The following is a 24,404-nucleotide window of genomic DNA, read 5'->3' as shown; positions in this document are numbered from 1 at the left end:
ATCTTCACTACCATAAGCGTAAACACAAAGGAGAACCACTGCCTAGGCTTGTGGTGTCATTTTTCTGTAATTACTTGGAGGAAACATTTTCTGGGAACATGTCCCAGTATATAATGCACTGAGCATTTCCTCTCACTGCTCTTCGTATGTGGTGATAATACCTTCCCTCAATGTCAGCACTAGGTGTACAGCCAGCTGCAGCTCTTGAAAACGTGCATGTTTTTCCTTCATGGCATATGAAATGCCCCATTTCCTACAATGCAGCCTGGACAACAACAGCTTAGAGCAGGGACAAGTTTAGTCTAACTGTTGAGCTAACTAACCCAGGGAAAGTCATAACCATGCCATGCCTACAATTTACCCCGTTAAAAAAACCAATGTGAATACAAATAGTTTTACCAACTTTACAGGAGTTCTGTGAAGCCCGATTGCCTTGATGGATGGTTACAAAAGCCCACGGAGACCTTTGGGTGCTAGGTACCAAAGAAGGTGAAATACTATTACCTGCATTGAAAGATCTTCCCTCCCAAATTACCTTCTTGCAGACAGCTATCTGGAAGATGAAAGCACTTGTATAAACGGAGAGCAAGGAAAGCAGATGTGATGTGAAATACTACATGGGCCAAAACAGTGTCACCTGGTCACTTGAACTTCAAAACCAAACATCCCAACCGCTATCCACCTGGCTCAGAAGTGCCACATGCAATGGAAACTCTCTGGAAAGATGTTCTACGGCCAGTCCCCAGACTCACAAAGACATCCGCTGCTGCTCTGAAAGGCTTCTAAACACCTGAATCCTTCTAGGAGACATAGCGTTCTTCTGCTGAGCTTTGATTCTTGCCTGAGAATTATTTGGCAGTTTATTTAATCTGCTCTGGAGTTCTCTGTTCCTAATGGACAAGGGGTCGTAAGGGCCATCTAAATCTCCCCAGTGAAACAGAATCCAGGAGTAAACTGTGGCTTTATTCTCTCCGCCCACACAATTGCTCTACAACATAGTTTCCATCAATAAGATTCTTTATCAAGAGAGCTCCCCCCTCACTGTCCCACACGAAGCCACCATTCCCGCTAACTCGCGCCTTGACAGTGGCCATATTCCTGCTGATGGGCCCTAGAGTTGTACTTTGGGAAAACCAGAGCTGAAACCTGGATCCACATGCCTACCCAAGCGTTTGCTTGAGGAGGGTGGCGGAGCAGTTCTTTTCTTTCCCTGAGGGTGGGTGAGAGACACCTTTGCAATGTAGGTTTCCATGACGTATTTGTCCTGTAAAACCTGTGCTAGGCAGTGGACTTGCAACAGATTGTGCGTCTAATCCCGAAGCTGTGCAACAAGCGCATATTTTGTAAGTAAATACACCATTGAGGCTGTTGTAATGAAACTGTCCTCTGTCTTCTCCTGCTTCTCTGGCCTGTTCTGTGGACGAGATTTTAATTCCAGGGCCAAGACCATTCCTTCTACTTAGAGCGCACAATCAGAGGGGAGCCAGCTTGGGCATTACTCCCCCGTGGCCATACAACTCCCCCCAGCCCACTCCACCCTTAGATTTCTACTGGGAAATAGGGAAGGGGGTTAAGCCTGCTTGATGCAGCAGTACCCTGGCAGAATCCACCTCTGTTGCTGCTACTACACAGCTGCAAGGGGATTCATCAACATCAGCGTAGCTTCTGCTGGAGCCACATTACCATGGGCAGGAGACTAGCAGAGCAAGATGGCTCAGGCTTTGATGGGTCAGGGTGTCCCTCCTGGCTGATTCTCTAAGGGCTGATCCAAAGCCTACTGAAGTCAATGGGAAACTACTGACTGCAATTGTCTTTGGTTCAGGCCTGAATCTCCAGGATTTGCAGGCTCAACTCATGCCACTAGAGGGGGTAAATGACTTAAAAATGTGAGGGGACCAAAAAAACCCTTCAGAGTTTTTGGTCCCCTCTGGCCCCTGCTTTCAGATTTCTTTGGGGTGATCTGGCCGTAAAGAGATTATTATTCCTACTTTCTGGGTTCAACTTTAAAATTAAAGTTTGAGAGGGATGCCCAGACAGTGCCGATATTAATTCCATGAAATCATAGCCAGGTGGTTTGGAGAATACCACCACAGAGACTTCTGAGCTAGCTTTGTTCTTTGCATCTTACACATAGTCCTGCCTACTATAAAGCAATAATGAAAATGCACAGATCTCTCTATTACAGTCGGTCTTAGTTCAGAAGAACTCAGACCAACAAATTATGAAAATGCTGACTTGTAATTAAAACGTATCATATCACAAAAAGTATATCATAGGTTGGTGAATACAGTACTGACATTCACTATAGGTTTATTAATATGCTTAGTGTGTGACAACAGTAATTAAAGGCCATTCATGTACATATTCTTGGAGGATAAGATATGGTAAACCTGTATATATTTCAGAAAGTGTTGAGTGAGAATGTAATGAAGGTGTTACACAATGCATTTGAAAAGGTGGGGGAAGAGAGCTGAGGTTCCCAAATTCAAACCTCTCCTTGGAATGTGGGCTGCATTCAGGAACTTCCACATCTTCACACAAGTTTCCCCAGTTACAGCACAACTCGTGTGCTTGCAGATACAGGACAGAATAATTTTTTTTCTATGATGCCGATAAACTGAAGAGAATCGCTAGCTAGCACTGCTGCTGAAAAGTGTCTATTTCGGTTTGTAGCGAATCAGAACTCCTCCATTCCAGCACAATGTATGAGTGTGCCAAACGGTGACTGGCTGTAAACATAATGGTGCAGCTTCTGCTCTCAGTTACACAGGGCTATGTATTGTCCATATAAACTAACACACCTTAACATAAACTGGTTTACCATTGAGACACTACATTCTCTTCCTAGGTTTCCATACCTGGCTAATCTAAGGGAATGTAACTTCTTCCCAAATTGCATGAAATCCAATTACCGCTGGGTAACAGTGTCTTTTCCCATATGGCAGATTAAGAAAGTGTGTTATACAGTATTAGCTAAACAAATCATTAATGCAAAATTACACTGGGCTTTAAATATGAAGTTGAAATAGTGTATGGGGCAACATCCTCTATCGTACAGCAAGAGGCTAATTTCTTTCCCTAATGTATGTCGTCGTCTAACTAACATTCCAGTAAAGGGAGGCTGCAGTGCGATAGCAGGCTAAGAAGCAGTGCAAATGGCTCCAATACCAAAGATCAGGCAAAGCAACAGTGTCCCCAAGGACATCTAAATAAGTCTCCCATTAAGACAGCAGCAACTAGCAGACCTCAGATTTCAACATGCTGACACTTCCATTACATTGTTTTCAGCAAAATGGCTCTTCCCCCAGACATTTCAATGCATCCTATTGTCAGAAGGAAGCATATATGCCATCTTCATGTGAAAAGGGGATATTGGGATGGGTCAATATCTGGAACCCGTTTGCTCAAACTGGCTGCTGGCTCTCTCTCTCTCTCTTTATATACAGAGGAGAAGATTGTATAATCTCAGTTACTGAACATCTCAGAACGTGTACGTGCACATACATAAACACACCCCCACCCCCATGCTTATTTTCTAACCAAGAACGTTATTAAAACCCTTTGCACATATAATAAAAATAATTACAGAAGCAGATGAAACTCCTCTAGTTATACCTAGCTGGAGTAAAGCTTAGGATGCGCTTGTTCTAGTCAAGGCCCAAATTCTGCAGAAAATACATTCTACCAAGCCCCTGATGCTGCCAGAAAAATATTAGCTGTAGATGCCAAGCACCACTGGTACTTTGTGGCCACAACTGCTCGAGAGGAGCTAGTTCAAGACTACCCATGTGAGCTGGGAGGACTGCTCCCAGCTGCAGTGTAGACACACCCGGAGGAAATTACCGGCTAAATGGCTTTAAAATTCTTGAAGAAAACTGTGGTCCCACACAGTAGCAGCGCCCAAACCTTCACAGCCATCACGATCCCAGTTCACCCCCCAGGCCTCCCATCTGCCACTCCTCACATCACATGCACGTTTGGGCAGGGAACACTGTTATGGATGGATTGGCCTTTGTGCCCTGCTTCCATCGGCCAGGGTGGCTGCTCAGGGGAGCAGGGATCTGATTTCCATGAGTACCTAACCCTTTGAGCCGCTGCGGAGCTCCCAGTGCGCGGCAGACCTGGAGCCCATCCACAGCCCCCTAGACAGGAGCAAGAGGCTTGTGTTTTCCTTAGTCCTGCCAAGGCTTTGGCTTTAAGACCTTTGCATCTGGTCTGCAATCTAAAAGTGGTGCTGGCTTTGAATCCCTTGCATGGCATTTGGCCTAGTTCCACAAATCTGCCATCTCTTCTCTCTCATGTATGATCAGCCGGCCAGATTCAATTTCCATTTTTTCCAAAAATTTGAGCCAGAGCTAACGCCCCATTTATCCCAATTGATATCTAAGGCACAGTGGAAATCTTCTGTTCCTGTGTAACACTGAATTCATATAAACAGCTTAAAAAGGAGACTTCCCCACTAGAACTGCCTCTTACCGTTCACAGATATTTTAAGTCTGTGACTCAACGTTCAAAAATTATCTTAAAGACACTATTTAGATAGCTATCAGGCAATGCAAGCGCCAATCGCACTTCCTTGGAATTTACATCGTAGAATTTTTATCATGCATTTTAAAGATTAATAATTTAAAACAAGTTGTAACAGTGTAGGATTTAGCCTTATGTTTTCATCCTCCTCCTAAATATCTAACATTCCACTTTATAGGTGAACCTGAAATGGTATGCAGGAGAAATCTCTCTCTATAGATCTGCAACCAATATATCTTTCATTTATGGAACTGAATACAAGCTCCTATTCAAAGTGCAGCATTTACAGTCTAATTTTTTCTACATAAAATATAGTCCCATTACAAATTCATCTTTCATTGCAAAGCTTTGTTCTTGTAGCAACATAACTTATTGCCAGATTAGAGTCCTTAGTACAGCTAAACCATTTTCCATCTTCTCCATTCCCCCAAACACGACCCAGAGAGACAGGTCAGGCTATCAACATTGTGCTTACCACACACTAATATTTGCAACATGTACCATTATAGGTTATGTCTGCAGAGACTGTGAGCCGAGGCCTGGCTGCCGGCACCTCCTAATGGAATTACATAATTTGGAGGCATGTCATCTAAATCTGAACAAATTGGATTCCCTTGTCATGCACTATTGAATCAAACAGAAAAGAATATTCAGTGCTGTTATCTATGGTAAACCAAAGATAGCAAATGCGGCATCACTAATATTTTAGTAATGCAACGTGTATAAAAATGTTTCATGTAAAACATGGCAAAAGCATGGCACATATGAAGCTTAGCTAATCAAAATAGCAGTCCAAACACAACACTATGTTAACGGTTAAGGTTTTAGATGCACTAGCATCAGGAAATTAAAAGTTATGATTTCACTCACCTTCCACACACAGCATGTAGCAATTTGTATGGGGTTAACTTGACTACATTACAGCCAAATTCAATAGTACTTAACAGGGCAGAATCTCAATAATTTGGCCATGTGTCACATTTACAAACACAGTAACAGGAGAGGAACCATCAGTTGGAAGTAGTGAAGGAATTGTAACTTGGGAACCATAGCTCTGAGTTTCCTGCCTTGTGCACTCACGGCACAGCTAGACCTCTGCTTTTCCATATGTGAAAGAGTGACGACATTCATGACGCTGCCAGAATCACAAACCAGTCTGCTGGATATTTATGTGCTCTCATGCGTGAATAAGGCTAACTCTGGTTGCAAAAGCAGAGGCTTTATTAAAAAAATCTGACCCTGAATAAAACATTATGGATGAGGTTTTCATGTACATGATTCAATTCTTGTTAAAAAAAAAATACAAACAAAACACTGGTGCCTTTCACTGACTGAGCGGCCATTACTTCTAGTAACTGCAGGCCCCAAGAAGAACACCTATGGATTTCCATCCTTGGGACACCAGAACTCCTACAGCAACGAGTTCCTCCCACTCTCAAAGTGCTCCTTAGCACATGCATGTGTCCCTGGTCGATCACACAGGGTTCACAGGAAATCAGACTTTCAGATGAAGGCATGCGAGTTTGAGACACTCTTATCACAGAACTAAAATCAAGAAGGCCTGATTCTCATCTCACAACACTTTGACACTAGAATAATTCTACCCAGCTCAGTGTGGTTACTCCTGATTTACCCCTGGATAGGTGAGATGGAGAGACAAGAGAGTAGAACCAGGCTCAGGGTTTTTATTACACTCCACATATGGGCCTGTATCTCCAGCCCTCTGTGCACTGAGAAACGTTAATGAAAGTCTCACACTGCACATCTTCCAAGGGTTATAACTTCAGAATTGTAAAAGAGAAAAAAGTTTCTATATGGGCATAAGGCGCTTCACTTCCGTGTGTCCATCCTGGTCGCCTTTACCCTGGCAAATGAAGTTCTCCCCGAATAAAGACAGAGCCACACGAAGGGTACATCCGCAGCAAGTTTGAAGTTTTAAAAAAGGAGCCATTTAGTTGTCTGAGTGCAGAGACTTCCTCAGTGTTCACACTCTCCTGGACACTCTGCCATCTCGCTTTCCTCCTCTCCGCTCCACTGATACTCCTCCCGCAAGATCTTCTATTAGCTTTTCCTGGCTAAGTACAGGGTCCATCACTCGGGCTCCTCAGCTGTTCAGCCTCTTCCCACCCGATCTGACATTCCATTCTCCTTGCCTCTCACTTGCTTCCTTCCCACACTCACTATTTATTATTTGTTATACGGTAGCTCCTAGACGTGCCCGTTGAAGTAACAGTCCCATTCTGCCAGGCAATGTACGTACACACTGTACGAGAGAGCCCCTGCCCCGAGAACTTACAGTAAACAGACAATGGAGACAAAAGATGGGGGACAGGAAGTACAATTATTCCCATTTTACAGATGGGGAACAAAGGCACAGACAGATTAAGTTACTGGCCCATAATCACAGGTGGAGTCTGCATCAGAATTAAATACCGAACCCAGGGCTCCTGAGTCTCAGTCCAGTACATTAACTACCAGACCTTCCTTCCACTCTACTCATATGCTTGTATTTTACCTGCACGCTGTCCATTTAGACTGTCTGCTCTTCTGGGCAGGGGTCTACGTCCTTCTGTGCACGCAGAGCACTCTGGGCACAGATACAGAAGAACAGACTATCTGATAAACGTCAGCTCGTTCTCAGGAATGGCCCAACAAAACGTCATTGAACTTAGATAAACATTTCCCCTTTGTGCTGAGAACAGAGAAAGTTTATTCCCAATAATTATTGTGATGTTATAAGTGCCTGCAAAGTGGGGATCACCCACAAGTATACCTGTAATGTGGTTAGCAGGATAGTGTAATTTAATTGTGAAAATCATGTTACACAATTATGTCAATAAATTGTATTTTAACTTCAAAAGCAACCAGCTGTTTCTTCCCCTCTTCACATCTCAAGAACACCACTACTTATATGCAGTATATGTGCCAAATCCCTATTTATATAGAGTATAAAGAAGAAATACTGTCAAATTACTAACTTATCTCACAAATTGCAAGTGCATTCAATACACAGGGCAAACAAAATGCTGTTTAGTTACTACCTAGTCTCAAACTGTAGACCAGGATTGAGAGCAGTCTGGCAGATATTCCCACTGCACCCCCAAGCTCTGAGTATTATTATGTGAGTTCAAGTACAGTCAGAACAGGACCCAGTTCTGCACAGAGTTACAGCCATCTGCTGCCTTAAATGGAAGTCTGGACGGTCATTATTATTCATTCAGTTGTAATGCTTTGCAAAGTCAATCCTGAAGCTTGTAGCGCCTAAAAATCTATGTAAATCAGTGTAGACCCACTGATGTTAAGCTATTAAGAGTATGGCCCTAAACTAAGCAATTGGCAAAGGGGAAGTAGCTTATCACCATACGTAAGCCACTCTCCAGCAACCTTGTTTACAAATACCATTGTCTCACATTGATGCCGGTTCAAGCAGTGATTCAAGTTTGGTCCATTAATCAGCTGCTGTGACTTTCTTATTAGACATTCAGTTCAGGAACTATCTACTATACGAACACTGATATTCCGCCACGTGTCTCTTGCCCATGTGGGCACTATAAGCCTGGGGTAGGCAGCCCTTGTAAAATGAAAGACAAAGCTGCCCAAGGTGGCAATCACTGTGACAAAGGGATCTGGAAAGACCAACTCTTAAACATTTACTGTCCCACAAAAGGTAGAGAGGAATGTGCCAAACAGTGAGAAGGGACAAGACAGCTGAAAATGCAGCCACTTTGTTTTAGAATAATTTACATTAAACTCCTTTGACTGCTGCAAAAACTTTTCGTCCTGTCCAAAAACGACTGCCCTTTTGACTAATGCTCAAAACATAATTCTATGTAAAATTAAAAAAAAAAAAAAGTTTAGTACCACCAAATATCCCGGTATTTTATGCAAAATCAGTGGTCTTCTGACCATTTATACCTCCTGTTTCCAAAGCCTGTCGAGTTGTGCTAATGCCAATTGATCTTAAAAGCATTTGAGAAAGATTATCTGGTGGCTTAAATATTTTCCATACATAATATTAACACTGGAAGGCCAGGCATGTGGATATTCTGCCTGCAGAAGCACAACAGCTTGCTAGGTAAATATATTTAAAATCCACCCCACCCCATAACGCCACAATATATAGTAAATCCTTAGAGCAGTTACTCATCAAGTTAGTAATATCAAAGCTGAATTAAGCAACGTAATGTAAAGGGGCGGGTGGGGGGAGGGTGTAATCGATTGGAGCTTTCCTGATTCCTTTATTCTATTTCCTTTATCAAACTATTTTGTCATCATCTTCAACCTGAGCAGTTCTGCCATGAAGTTACCTTGCGCCTAGCTACAGAGACCAAGTTCTCCTACTTGAGGATGTGGGATTTTTTATTTATTTGTCACTAACCAAAAGATTCTTTTAAGAGAATTCAACAATGAACCTCAGGTTTTGTAAAGGCTCCAAAGTCAGTCCAAAAATGATACTACACAGACCACCTCTCTCAGTGGTAAGCAGCAGCAGGCAGTGAATCTTGAGCCTGCAGCCCAGCACAAATGGTCTCCGCCTAGGTGTTAACCCAAGTCCATCCTGTGGATCAGACTCTGGTGTCACAACACGAATGGTGTTGCTGTGATATCACTGAGGCTACGGGATGAAATTATGTCACAGTCTGACGGCCACGAAGGATCTTCGGCGCTCAAAGCACAGATGTCTCTATACCTTCGGCTAGAGAGCCCAGGCTCCCTCACTGGGGGCTGTAACAGACTTGTGTCCTCTGGGGATCGGGCACAAGGGGGATCTGTAACACACACACCAGTGGGTGAGAAACGGCACTAGTCCACCATGCCCTGCTGCAAGCAAACATTTCAGAGGTCTCACAAGTTAGTCTAGGACCCATCAGTGTATGACTACACAGCCTCCGGAGCAGAGCCTCCCAGCCGGGGCCGACAGCTGCGTGGACAGCTCTCTGAAGTCGGGACACGGGCTGGGAAGCCTGTGGGGGCTTCAAAGCTCAGACGCAACATCAAAAGCGCTACACAGCTATTTTTACAGCGTGAGAGCGAGCCCCGCTAGCCAGAGCCCATAGACCTGGGTGGGGAGGCTCTCTGAGGGCTGCGGAGGTGCATCCTTAGCGTCCTGCATGTCCCTGTCAAATCAGAGTGGGTAGAAAACCTGCAACTCCACCAAGATGTCCTGGCTAAGAATCTGCTGTCTCACACAGCACCTGATTCCTGAAAAGGATACTGGCAGGTTTCTCTCAGCAGCAAGTTTTAACAAATACACACCACTCGTGCTGCATCCCTCTTTGCCCTGGCCGAGCCGAAAAAAACCCACCACTGGTCAAATCAGCAAAACAAACTGATAACCAATCTCCTTCAAAGGTCACCCACCAAAAGAGCAAGGGAGTCTTACACCAATGACCTGGAAACTGTCAAATGTAGCTGCCTTATGTAAAAAAAATCTGGGCACGGTGACATGACTGGATCCACAAATACACCCAGGCCCCGCTGGCATGCCCCTGAGTGATGTAAAATGCATCCTAGCCTGCCGAAAGGACGACTCCCCACAGGCAAATCATTCCAACCCAGACTATACCCCTGCAGAACTGACAACGATCTACAAGCCTTTGAGCAGCACAAAGCAGGTGCCCCACTGCAGAGCTGCTCCCAGATGCACAGCAGGGCCTGATTCAGGAGAGCACTTTAGCACGTGCTTACCTCCATCCCTTTGCAAGACAGCACTTGACCCTTTGCTTAACTTTAAGCATGTGCATAAATCCCATAGACTTCAGCACTAGAGTAGCATGGCACCAATGGGACTTAAACACGTGCTTCAGCTGATCAAGCCATTGCAGATCCAGCCCTGAACCAGGACATTTCTAGCGGCTGGACACTGCTTAAAACACTTAACCTTCCAAATGTTGGGTTGCCACAAAGTCAGACAACCAGAGAACAAGTATTTCAAACACCGAGCATTCAAAAGAGCCTGCTTCTGAAGATTAACAGTGGATTACTGGGTGGGCAGCTCTCATCTTCACAAGCGAAGCAAAATTACTACAATATAGACAACAAGCAGTTTTCCTTTGAAGCTACAACGTCACAACTTCATTGGCAAAGCACTATCCCTGTTTCCTTTTATATCTCTGCAGACAATGTGCACGCACGGGGTGTGGGGGGAAAGGGGGAAAGAGACACGCACACGAAGAAATCAGCTAGCTCTTTCAAGTCATCTCTCTCTCAATTAAGCTACATTTCATTCTAGCCTACGTACAGTATGGAGCACAACATACCAAGTAACCTGCCAAGAACTGAGCAATGAATTTGAAGTCAGCAGATTAGCAGTTCCTGCTATAGAATTTTACAGTATGCAATAGATTTGTTCAGATGCAATATTTTAATCACTCACAGATTGTATTGTTCTCCAGTCGCTACTAACACGTGGGCTGGAACTGGATCCACTGCCCACCAGAACAAAGCACTGCTCCCCAGGAACCACATTTTAACACTTCTTCTGGGACAGCCCTGTACTACTCAGGATCCTTCAGAAGTTTTACCCTGGTACGAATGGAGAAATGATAAATGCCCATTCTCCTATTATGTCTACTGAGCATTAACAGGACTAATTAATAATTAACATACAACAAATAACACTAATTAATAAGGCAGAGAAGGGATCTGGGATAGGCTCACACATTCTTTTTTATTACTAGGAAACCTATTGGTGCTGGTTGGGGAATTATTTTTTCTTCCCTGCAAGCAAAATTTTGATGAAACCAAACTTTAGGCAAAAATCTTCTATGACATTTTTCAAGTTTTTGTTAAAGAACCAAACCAAAAATATTTCAGTTGCCATTTTATTTCCATTTTTTTTATGGAAACTGAAAATTTGACAAAAACAGACTTTTTGGGAAGCTAAAATGTTCATTTTATTGAAAATCCATTTTCTGTCCAAAACATTTTGATGGAATGTTTTTTGATCAGCTCTGTTGCGAATCTATAATGTGAGAAACTCCGGAATGCTGGAAAGAACAGCTGGGAAATGTAAACTGGTAGCCCTCCTGGAATTTCCCAGGGAGAAAACAAAATCAATGTTATGAAATATGGTTTTCAAATATGAACCACCTGGAACTATCGGATTACAAAATCCAATCCTATTATAAGAGTAAGAAACTCCAGTAACTTAGTAAACAGTGCTCAGAAAACTGCTGTCAAATGGGCCCTCAGCTACACCAACCCTCTCTTCACAATGTGGGGAACCCCCTGGAGCTACACCGTTTTTAATAATCTATGTAGACATCTTCCCCAACTGTCCCTCATTCTCAGCAGGGATCTAATAGTAAGAGCCTTAGAGATGTGCTGTGTTACTAAGATCTGATCTTTGCCTGATGGAACACACGGAAGAACAGCGCCGCTGCTCCGTGAAGTGGGGAGGTGGAACTGTGAAGAGAGCACATGGAGAGGAAGGTCCTGTCCATGCTTTTTACTGTGCTTATTCCAAATGGCAAAATCCTCATGCCAGAGGAGAGGAGCACCAGGCAGATACCCAGGAGAGAAGGGGTGGAGGAGAGAATCTTCTCCCCAGGGTACAAACAGAAGTCGCCTCTTTATGTACCTTGTCTGATGGAGGACCAGAGGAGCCAGGCAAAGGTGATACTCTGTAGAAACCCCTTCCCTCTAGCAGACACCGACTGCCTCCCCACCCCCCATGATCCCTGCATGCTCAGCTCCCAAAGCTTGCTTCCTCCTGCTCATCCTACTGTGGCCGTGCAGGTGGTGGTTGGATTTGCTGCTCAATCACCACTCTGCAAGATGCAATAATTCGCAGTGAGTGTTTCTGTTCTTAGCACAACCAGGATCCAAAGCTGATCAGGGCCTTTGGGCACTATGAAATACACACGTTCTTCAGAACAGTAAACGAACACCTAATTAACCAAGCGTTAAATGGTTAAACGTTGAGCTAACGAAACAGACGCAAGCTGACCTGCTGCTGTGAAAAAGGGGGGCTGTTTGGGGAGATGCTGTGTCAGGGATGGTTACTGGAAACGGCATTTACAAAAAAGAAAGGGAAAGCAGCTCTACATAGAGGAGGAAATCTGCAGGGTCATTATTCAAGGTCACTATCCCTGTTCACAGGACACGTCAGCCAAGGAGCAGTGACAGTTGATATCATTAGGTATCTTCAGAGCAGGAAACAGAGAAGTATCTATGATTCCTCAAGCCTGCACACGATGGGAAAAGCCAAGAACTTGGGATGCAGAGAACACAGAGTTTAAGCAAATCTTTATGGAACCAGTAGTTGCTAGTGAAAAATACTCACAGGGCACTAGAAACTATGTAACAGGGAACAATCCTGCATTGGCAGAGAATTGGATTAGATGATCAAGCGGGTCTCTTGCACCTCTCGATTCCAATAAAGGAAAACCTCCTAAGGGATATCACCTATACAACGTAGCAGCAGCAGTATGTACACTTACCAGTATATTTGAAATAGTTAACACTTGCAGTACTTGCCTGGATGACTAGATATATTTTTATGGGCCAAATTCTGCCTCTAGATATGTGAGATACACAAGGTGGCCCAACGTCTGCCTGTGGAAGGTGCAAGCTTTCGAGCTACACGTGCCCACAACTCCCAGTGTAGTCAGCAGCTTGTTGCTGCAGGTGGAAATCCGCCCCACAAGTACAACTGCGGAAATCCAAAGGGATCCAGCTGTCTCAGGTGCTGGATAGGAACATGGTGCACACACAAAGCGTCGACTAAGGATCGTGCATGGTCAAGGCAGCTCAGCACACCATGCAATGGGGAAGTTGCTTGTGTGAGAGAGACACAGAGGGTGCTTCTCAATCTTTAAGTAATGGATATCACCATGGAAGCGTGGAAACCGACGCAATCGCGCTAGCACGGTAGGTGAAAACTCCCTGGAGAGCTCTTCCCTGATAGCTTTGTAGGTATTTTTTTGGTAAGAGAAGAGAGCGAACGCTACGGGGGACAAACACGGGTGTCTAACTTGTGCCAGGAAACTGTGGTTGCACCTACTGAGTCTACAGACTGGCGCCCCTCAGCTAACTAAGCAAGTGTTACTGAACGGGTGTGCACAAAGGTAAGGTCTGAAAAGCCTTTCTTGGAGGGTGAAACTCAGCTGCCTGCCGTGGGGACTGTAGCCATCAGAAAAGGAAGTTTGTGTGAGCTACAGCAGTCCCCGCCCAACTCCAAACTTGCTGTGACGAGCCCAAAGGCGGGTTCATTAGCAGAAAGGTCATTGCTAAAGGAACACTCAAAGGACCTCAGCCTCCTCCTCAGGCTTGCCTGCTCGTTTCCCTTAGGAAATTGCCCATTTCTCCCCAGAAAGCAGCTCTGACCTGGGTGGGGTCTGAGCCACACTTGCCCTAGTACGTCAACAGGAACGATCCTCCACCAGCATGCAAGGTCCCAGTACCTGCTAGCACACTGGGGAACAGGAGAATCCTGTTACGGTGCCATATGGGGGGCAAATCTCTGATGCAGCACAGACCCTGCGAGGCAGATACACGGCAGAGTTCAGAGAGCGTAAATGTGAACCACTGCAACCCTCTGAACTGTGCAACTGTGCTGAAAATATCCCAAGGGAGCAAACGCTCACCCGTGTGAGAAAAGGCTACACAGTTGGACCCAGAGGACTAAACTCTTCCCTGACATAAACCTGAGTGTCCAGTGTGAGCCTGAAGACAGAGGACAACACAGAGATAAAAACAACAAGGAGTCCGGTGGCACCTTAAAGACTAACAGATTTATTTGGGCGTAAGCCACCGGACTCCTTGTTGTTTTTGTGGATACAGACTAACACGGCTGCCCCCTGATACTTAACACAGAGATAGATCAAGTGAGAAGTAGCAATATTGCAGCATAAAACCACTGTGGACATTACAGGAAATCTAGGTCAATACCTCAGTGCAGCATTTCCCAAATATACGGCAGGTCCCCACTCCCTGCATATGAAGGTTTAGTTGGGGGAGCATGCACAGATCTCTCTATTTTCCGCTAGAGTCTCATTAAAAACAGGAGGTCTCTAGCTGCTATGATTGTGAAGGAACCCTTCAAAATGTCCCCTGAGTGGAACAGATGCAACAATGTCTGCCTGGGTTTGCAGACAACCTGAAATGATTAGAGATGTGAACTGCTGCATCCATTTCAATGGGTGCCGACTCAGATGCCAGTGATGATACGTTAAATGGCAGCAGTGCTAGCTATGTGAAAACACACAGGAAAGGAGAAGTGTGCGAATATGAAATGCCACAAGATAAAACTACGGATGCTGTCCCAGAGCTGGTACAGCTCCCGCTGCTGGACACTCACTAGGCCATGGTTCTGGGCTCACACATCTGGTTTGTGGGCTTTTAAACTTCCTGAGCAGAGGCCAGGCACTGCCTCTGGCTTAGGGCTCTAGGAACACGTGGGGTGCAGATCCTCTGTCTAGCATCCCTTTCTGAGAGCTCAGACCCCATGACCCAGCTGCCTATCCCCTGTGACTAGTGCAGCTCCCGCAGGCACCTCTGTTTTTCAAGCATTCCCATTCCCACAGCTCCAGCCTTGTGGCATTGTGGTTTACAGTTCACCCCTTTGGCGACATGGGATGGACCACCTACCACATTATGCACAGGTTTTGCAAAAGGTTTCCAACACTGTTACTCTTTAGGGAGCCCAAGAAATAAACAGATCTAGACAAAACAAACACACATGGCTGCATTTCCCTGCCTCCTTTTTCTCACCACGCTGCAGAGTTCTTTGGGCTATGGACAGAGCCTTTTAAAGAGATCCTTCCTCTCCCCATTCCCTGCTGCCTGTGGCATCTCCACCAGAACAGGGAGTGTCTTCTCAGTCCTGCAGCCAGGGCAGCGCGCAGCAGCCGCGGCGCAGTCCGCGCCGAGCCGGCCAGGCAGCGGACCTCTGCGGGGCATGACTGCGGAGGACCGCTGGTCCTGCTGGACCCTCCCTGCTGACCTCCCGCCGCGGCGGACGGTTGGCGGTCCGGGCGGCGCGCTCAGCCTGCGAAGAGTCGCGCCTGCGGGAGGACAGTCGAGCCGCGGACCGCCCGCCTCCGCAGTCATGGCCGCGCAGGGTCCTCGGCCCTCTCCCCCTCAGAGGCCAGGCATGCAGGTCCAGCAGCCCAGCCTCAGGCTGCCCCGGCGCAGCAAACGCACGCCACATTTGCCCGCTCTAGGCACACCAGCTTGTTTTGCTGGTGCCTAGAGCCGCCCCTGCCTGCAGCCAGCCTTCTGCTCCTTTCTCCCTCTCTCCCAAAGCGGCTGGTGAGAGATAGACACTTTCTTTTATAATTTCCGGTCCCCTTTGTCAGGCCATCCCCCGATCAGCCTCACCAGGTGATGTCGCTTAGTTGCCTCCACCCCAGAGTTCGGACTTGAAAGACTGCTTTGCTCTGTACAGTAGTCAATTCCTTCCATGTGAATAAAGGATCGCCACGGGTTAACGACCCTCCACTGTTCAGCCCTGCATTAACACTCCTGGGAATTTCAGTCCCACATGGTGGTAAAAAGACAACAGTGAAGACAGAAAAGCTCCCTCATTCCCAGGGGAGTTTGCAGTCTGCCACACACACAAATTTCAAACAATTCGCAAGCCGTGCATAGACAGATTTCCCAAATCATCAGTCACATTTTCAAATGCAATTTAACTTTGCTTAACTCCACATTTAACATATGGGTAGGCCTTTACCACATGGATTTCAGCAGGGCTCGGGGGAGAGATGTATGGGATCGTTTAGTGTTTCTGGAGTGGGCTTTAGCTTTCCAAAGTGATGCCTAGGTATACCAGTTCAAAACACAATATATCGCCAGACCGTGGACCAGCAGAAACGGTAACATTTGCTGAATGTGAGCTGAACAATTTCTACTGTAATTTGAATGCATATCTGAAAAAAAAAACCCTACAATTTTAAGGCAGAATTATAAATCAAAGGTATGACAGTAAACAAGTAATTTGTGAAGTCGTACTGTCTACTCAGTACAAACAAGAGATTCATCAAATAATAAAATGCTACTCTAGAAGAAAACAAGCACAATTATTTTATAATTATGGCCTCTCTAATCTTTGAGGGCAAGAAACCTCCTTACCTCCAGAGAATCATAATCAAGACTCATCAAAGTTCTGTAAAGCAAATCAATATGTGCTCTTGGCAGGATGAGTTAATTAATATGGGAGCGCTCTTCTGCATGCCTCTGCGGCTGTCAGTCTACATGTGTTAAGTATAGTTCTTTCAAAATGCTCAGTAAAAGTGTCTAGCATCACTGCAGTAAAAGTGAGTCAGAAAGGTTGCAGTGTTTTTACCTATATTGTATTGGGAGGAGAGGATGGTGTAAAAACTCCACTTTGTAACCAGAATGGAGTTCTGTGCATTTAAAACCGGGCAAGTGCAATCAAATCTCCTCTAATCTGGATTCTTATCTCTATCAAATAAAGTGCTTGAGGGAGAATGGCTCAGTGGATCAAGAAGTGCTAGGCAGCAAATTTTCGGGTTTATCTACCAACACCTGTGGAGAGAACACAGTGATCTATTTTTCATTGCTGTTGTAACATACCAGTAAGACCCTGGTGACATCTGGTGAGTTAACATGCCTAAGTATTCACCAACAGATATGGTTCAGAAGTGCTTTTCTTTATAAAATAATCGATTCAGACTATCCATGCCTCCATATAGCCAGGGCGTTTGTTGGCTTGATTCAATAACATCCTAGATTCCACGGAGACAGGTTCAAATCCTGGCATTCATGACACAAGGTTTCACTCTTCCAAGATAGATTAACTGGAGTTCCACGCAATTTACTGGGTGTGTCTGTCTTTTTCAAATGGGACCTTTAATAACCATGTGAGTACAGACAGGACCTCCATTTTTAAAGATCCCATGGCACCTTGGTAAGAATAGGAGCTTGTACAACAGGTAGGAGGTTATATATATTTGTGTGTGTGCGCGCGCGCGCGTGCGAATGAGTGAGTGAGTGAGAGAATGCATACAAAGTGCTTTGGGATGAAAGACTCAGTACAAAAGGTAAAATCTTATTATACCTGCTTTTTCAAAATGGAGCAGACACACTGGAGGAAACAGATTCAAGCCATTCTGGATGCTTTCCCCTTCCTCTTAAAGTCTCTTTCCAGTTCCTCAATTGACATAGAGCTCAAATAGAAACTTGCTTTGCATCCTAAATTTGGGCCCCATGGTATAAAACTGTTGACTTTTTAAATCGCAAAAGCCACTTGTGCACACAGACGATGCACGGTATGACCCAGCAGAGTGGATAACAACAATGTTCTGACAGAACAAGTCTGTAAAACAATTTTTGCTTGCATGTTCCAGTGTTTAAATTCACCAGGCAATTTCCCCTGGAATCAATCTCTCGCTCTCTCCCCCACCCCCTCCCAAAGCTTTCACTCAACATTTTTTGAGTCAATGCAATAATATTTAACCATAAATACTGGCGGATGACACAGGGGAAAAGTGTGAGAAGCACCAGAGCTCCGTGGAATCATACCAAGAATCACTACTATTTATAGAACGCTGTATATGTGTACATTGTGTGCACAAGGAGCGCCCACAAAGACCTAGAAAAGTTCCCATTCCACCTCAAATGAAGGCTACAATATAGCATAAAGGCAATAGGACTGGATGCACTGTTCTGAAGATCAACGCAGGAGGATTTAAAGAGAAAAAGGAGTGGGTTTCGTGAAGGAATTTGGTGGCGAGGATGAGCAGCTGGGCACCTGGGAACATGATGATTGCTCCAAGCACGAGAAAAGGCAGGAAACCCCACAGAAGACATCAGAAACGTAGCAGGGTAGAAGAGGACATAAGCAACAGAATCAGGGTGGGGCGGGGGAACTAGAGGACAACATGAGAGCAAAAATACAGGTGTGTAGATAAGCACAAGGAGCCTGAGCTCAAACGGCAAGGAAAGACACAGGTAGTGGGCGGGGGAAAGAGGATTAATATCATAGCTCCTAGATCTTTGGTTCTCAGGAAATTCAGGTGCTAGAATTTGGTTTTGGAAGGTAGCTTTTTCCTAGGGAGTGTCTAGGCCGCAACTGTGCCACTATTTTACTACGTGGACCGAGACAGAATGCATGCTATTCACTTTCCTGTGGGCTAAATGGTATTAAATTCTATGGCTGAAGTCATCAGAAATGGCTTGGTGCACGTGCTCTGCAATTGATCAGCTCTGGTTCCATTAGCAGGTTTTACAGTAATGGGAAAGTATCAGGGAGATACTCAGGGAGTAGCATACAGATGCCACTGTTTACAAAGCCAAATCCCTGAACAGACTCTCATTACAATGCAATGTTATTTCCAGTGGGACACGACTCAAACGCACACTGCATGGGTGACTGTTCCAGCTCTGCGGTGTGGGGAATTCATAAACATTCTGCTCTGTAAAATTTATGTTCGGGGAAGGGCTTCTTGGGAAACGGTCTTGCCTTTTATATGCAGCCGGCCCTTTTGTTTAAAGCACTGAGCCCTTTAGGGAGCATGGAGAGGCAGGCACTGGACAGAGACAGACTTCTTCCCATCCTGCTTTTTTTTCCTGGTCTCTACATTTTTTATTTGACTCTTTTGGCTTTTCATAGAATCACAGAACTGGAAGGGACCTCGAGAGGTCATCTAGTCCGGCCCCCCGACTTGTTCAAAAGGAAGTACACATAGCTGCCCTGACCACTGAGAAAACATGGCAAACAGCTCTGCTTTGCCCCTCTGTAAGCAGGCTGACAACGTACAAGGGCACTTCCTGCTGCCGAGGGATAGAGATGGCATCATTATGCTATTTAGCCTTGTTTCAAACACTGCTTTGGCAGCCCTGGGTATCAGTTCAGAATCTCCAGTTACTTGGCCAGCCGGAACCCTGCATGTGTGGAAAGGGCTTTAGATTGGCTATAAACACATTTGATTCGAAGGCACAAACTGTGCTGCAAGATAAGTCCCTGCAGAAACGGGCAGATAATGAGAGTGGCTACATTCAGTTGGATCTGTTATCCGCCTTATTAGGCACTGACTGTCAGGGCAGCAGAGAGCACCTGTCCATACAGCAAGAATGAAGATGTCGTAAAACTAACCCTGCAGACCACTGGTTGCTGTTTTCTGGCCTGAATAGAGAGCTGCACACTCCACTGCACCCAGTGCGGCCTTGCAGAGCAGTCTGGAATCCGAGCAGCCTCGAGTGCAGAAGGAGATTCCCTCCTAGGAATTCTGCAGAGTCCCATTCGCAGCCTTGTATTTACATGGGACAGATTGTGCTGCGAGTTCATTGCTTACGACTGATGGCAGAACAGACGGCTTTGCGCATTCCATAGCTTCTCAATCCCCAAAGAGCAAAATACAGGAGGAAAGCTGCCCATTAGGTGTTACATGTTCTTCAGTTACATTAGGTTTATGATCCAGAACAGATGAAATGCTCCAAACTGTTGTGCATACATGCGTGCGCCACATAGGCACCCACAGAGGCCCATTCAAGGTTCAAGAATAACATTTTCATAAGACTTTAGAACACAGGTGAATTTCCAGCCTTCGAGACACACTGCGAAGCCGATCTTATCTGTCTCCTTTCTCTAGTTGCTGAGGATGGAGTGGGCTGAGGGACTGTGAATGGCTATATTCGGGGGTACTCCTTTAGTATGTGTGTTCTTCTGCGGATTTTAACCTACGGTACAGGCGCCCAGATCAGGGATGGGCCCTTGTAGCTATATTTTATAAAAACACAGAAATAAAAATAAATAAGGTTAACTCTCCCTAATGCACACTTGGTTTTGTTTCAACTATAAAGAATTTCAGCAGTGAGTGTCATATAAGCACAGTCTTGGGTGAGGTTTGATTTCTTGGACCAGAGGAGAGGACGTAGGTTTTTCCTACTTTCCAGTAATTCATGCATTAAGAACAACATTAGCTGAAAGGAAAGTGCAGGGGGTGGGTAGGTTAGATTGGCTGATGGACAATAGAAGATTGGCTGAATCTCACTGATTTCAGCTGAGATCACTGTCAGGGCTTTGTACGCAAACTCTTTTCTGGTCTGTAGCTTGCTTTACTCTTCCCCAAAACCTGGCTGGCAAAGCACCTGTTTCCTGGTGCATTCCTAATCAGGAACTAAAATATGAAAACAGCCATATGCATATACAGCAGTTACCCATGTTTTGTGAATGTGGAAGCTGAACAGCACTGATAGTACATGTAAGAGAATCCAAGTCTGCCAGCTCTGCTATTAGCAGGTGAGCCAAAAGGTAGCTTGCTTCCAGCCCAGAGGAGGAGCTGTGCTCAGCTGGAAGTATAGGATGGAAACCATGCTCTGTATACGGGTTACATGAGGTGCTGTATGGAATGAAGCCAGCATGGTGGGGACAGACTTTTCAACCACAGATAAATGCTCAGCTCACAGCTAGCAGAACATCTTCTGGTTAAGAACTAAGGCAGACAGATGGGGCTGCTTGGATTCTGAGAGACAGAGAACAGGTTCTTTTATCTTATATAAACGGAGGTGCCTTCCTCTTAGTCTGATCAAGTCCATTGCTATCACTTAAGAGCAGTTGATCCTGTTACCACCAGGGGCACGACCGCTTGGAGAGCACACGAGAGTCAGTACTAACAGCGTCAATAAAACCACGGGGACAACACGACTCCCAGCCGCGTGTGGATGATTATGTACTGCCTTGGGTTGGTCTTCCCTCTCATCTCATTCTCAGTTGGATTATACCTGGCCCTTGAGTGAAGGGATGCGGGACTGGAAAGGATAAGGAAACTTCCTCCACCACAGCTGGCCAGGTGTGCTGGGAGAAGCAGGCTAGGAGAAGCAGGCAAGATGAAGAGCTGATGTAGTGTTTGTTCCCCCCTCTGCCCACAAGGGAGAGGTCTGTGTGTGTGTGACTGAGTCTCTCTTCCCCCTTGGGATGGGGTGATTTCACAAGCAGGGCCACATGTAAGTGGCACAGACTGGCCTGTAATGTAACATATAGCTCATGACCAAATCATGCAGCAACACGTGCCTACGGCAAGGTGAAGAAGTGACTTGATCGTGGTCGACAAGTACCTAGATGGGCAAAGATTTCTGACAGTGGAGGGTTCTGTAATCTAGCAGACAAAGCCATAGCAAGGTCCAATGGATGGAAGCGGACTGTGCAGACTCAAACTAGAAATAAGGTGCAAACTCTTAAAATTGAGGGGAATTAACCATTGGAACTTCTCCCCCAGGGAGGTGGCAGATTCTCCATCACTTTGAAGTCTTTATATCAAGAGCATGTGCCTTTCGAAAAGATCTGCCATGGCTTGACCAGAAGTTATGGTCTTCATGCAGGAATTCCTGGTGAGGGTTGATGGCTGTATCATGCAGGTGGTCAAACTATATCCCCACAATGGGCCTTCTGGGGCTTCAAATCAATCCACCAATCAAAACGGATCAAAATCCAAGGGTACAGACTGTACGTCTGGCTCCTGAAAATGACCCGCTCAAATGAACAAGCAGCTGAATTCAGTGGAAGGTTCTCCTGCGTGTCACCAAGTTCAAACCTGATATTTTTCAAGTGAGCAATCAGGAGTAGGGGGTGCTGTAGACGAGAGAGATGTGGCAGTGTGAAGCAAAGCTTGTCTCGGGGTTGTGGAGAGAGCGCTGAGGGCCTTGCGTTAGGACACGTCTTCGGGATCTGGAAGGGGAGATAGACTTCATTTTGGGGGGCTCTCTCACCTGGGATGAACCCCTAGGGGCATCTGCTAGGAGAGAGGTATGTGCCCAGCCCTATTCTCACCCTGTCTAGAATTAAAAGGGGTCTTGGTTTAGTCTTAGTTCCTTTATGGCTACCACTTGCAAACTTGCATTCTGATCGAGTAATCCCATTGAAGCACAGACTCTGGTTGACAGCCCTGGAGCCAGGAGTGGTCGAAGGCTTCACAAAGCTGTATCTGCAGAATGGAGAAATTGTACTTTTGATTAAGATACAAGTTCATGGGGCTCAGAGAAAACGGTCTTGCTATGTAAAAGGAAGAACCAATTTTTCATTTATAATCACTTTAAAGAAAATATTTCTCACTGGATAGACATTTCTCTCAGCATCTGACTTTCAGCTGGATTAAGTGCCTCTATCATTATGCCAAAGACAGGCTCAGAGAATGGGAAATGCCGCAGACATTCATCTTGGGCAAGTCTCATCTTTCCTGTGGATTTGGCAATTACTGCAAACAACATAGGATGAGCTCAATGGCAGGTGAGTGAAAAATTGGATCTGACAGCACTAATTGAGCCTGAAGTCCCATTTACTGAAAATGATCTGGCATAATTAAAAATTCACAACTGGAGACTAGTTGTGGTGAACACGATACATTATGGGTTCTCTGAAATACTCGACTCTCTGAACTCTAGACCTGTAGCCAAAACAGCTAGTGCTGTATTGATGGAGTAATTCCAGAAGAACAGCAATCGAAGAAACCAACAGAAACTCCAAAAATAATGAAAAATGAGAGTTGTTAATTACTAGGAATACCGGGCTTTTTAGAAGGGGTCAGACTGACTCATATCTAGTCCAGGATCTTGCTTCTGGTACTGTCCATTATACCACGTTTCATAGGAAGACTGATAAAACCATAATAGCCCTGGTTTATGCAGGGTTGTACAAACGAGAAACCAAATCCTTTATGACACCTGTGACCACAATTTTAACTTGCATAACTACAATAATAAATGGCCATAAAATAAGCCAATCTGTTAAAAGCCAAAGCACCTTCTCTATTTCGCTCCTTTCTGAATTCTTAGGGTGCCCTCATGGCTTTAGTGTAGTAGCTTCTCAAGTTACTCCATAAAGTCTCCCTTAGAGACCGCAGTTCACTGCTAAGTCCGCACGCCAATACTTCCTGGGGAACAGGATTCTCTCCATCTTCCTGTATGGTAACTTTACCTTCTCCATAGCCTTTATTTTGCCCCCAACGTGCTCCCTCACCCATGGAACCTGGGTTCCTTTCAGTCAGTACACAGTTTCATGTAGTATTTGTTGTTTAAATGGATGTTTTCATCTATTTGCTCTGCCCGCTGTTTCAGCAGGCTTCAGTGTGCACCTGACTTCTCAGCATTCGTGTTCTCTCCCGTTGACGAGAGTGGGACGGGATTTCCACTTTCCACAGAAAGTTTTAGTTCTGGAATTCCCTGTTTCTTCACCACTCTCCTGGCAGGTTCTGTTTCAGTTGCTCAGAGGCATATAAATCTTTGACACTTTAAATATGGGGGCAGATCCTCAGCTGGCACAGCTCCTGGGAAATCAGTGGGGATACACTCGTAATTTTTAAATCTCTTACGAAGATCGTTGCTGCTGCTTTACTCTCAGGGAAATCGCTCTATTACGACACTAAATATTTTCGTTCAGGGATCATGGCTACACAGTGCAGCGCAGACACTTCTATCCTAAACTCACTCCTTTGAGTTATCCTAAGGGGATATCCCAAGAGGCCATGCCTTTCTTGTAGACGCCATAAGACCTCCTCGTAAATATGGCTGCTTATGGCACCTCTCCACACTGCTGCTATTCAGCAGGTTCAACACGTATTCTCTTAACCAGCGATTTCTCGAGCACAAAGCATGTACATATAAATATCTGGGATACATTTTTCCCCCTTCTGTAAGGCAATTTAGGATCCAAGTTCGGAATCCATCTGTTTGCAAGCTTAATCTAACTGAAGTTAACTCAGAGGAGAAGTTCACTGGCAAATGTTTTTGTTGCTGTTTTATCAGCCCCACCTTTGAGATTTCTTCATTAAATGAAACATTTTAATAAATACACTCTGATGGGGAGCACGTGGGAAGCTGACTGTGGCTTCAGCTTGAGGCATGCTCACTGGGGAATAAAAACCTTGATAAACAAGGGAAACAAAGCACATTGTGTTCCGTACACAAACATACTA

At 45.2% G+C, this 24,404-nt stretch overlaps 1 protein-coding gene across 2 annotated transcripts in view; it reads right to left on the bottom strand.

The window, feature by feature from the left end:
• Positions 1-24,404, bottom strand: part of HS6ST2 (heparan sulfate 6-O-sulfotransferase 2) — a 227,414-nt gene that overhangs the window by 29,513 nt on the left and 173,497 nt on the right. The window contains exon 4 of one of the 2 annotated variants that reach the window (XM_039489122.1): positions 536-553. The exons of the other annotated variant lie outside the window; for it this stretch is intronic. Within the exon in view, the coding sequence (XP_039345056.1) occupies positions 536-553 (18 nt within the window). The remainder of the gene's footprint in view (positions 1-535; positions 554-24,404) is intronic. 2 annotated transcript variants of the gene reach the window in all.

This window comes from Mauremys reevesii, linkage group 9 (genome assembly GCF_016161935.1).
Source record: "Mauremys reevesii isolate NIE-2019 linkage group 9, ASM1616193v1, whole genome shotgun sequence".
Lineage (NCBI taxonomy): Eukaryota > Metazoa > Chordata > Testudines > Geoemydidae > Mauremys > Mauremys reevesii.
Note: the sequence above shows the minus strand (reverse complement) of the source record. Positions and strands in the feature narration are given on the sequence as shown.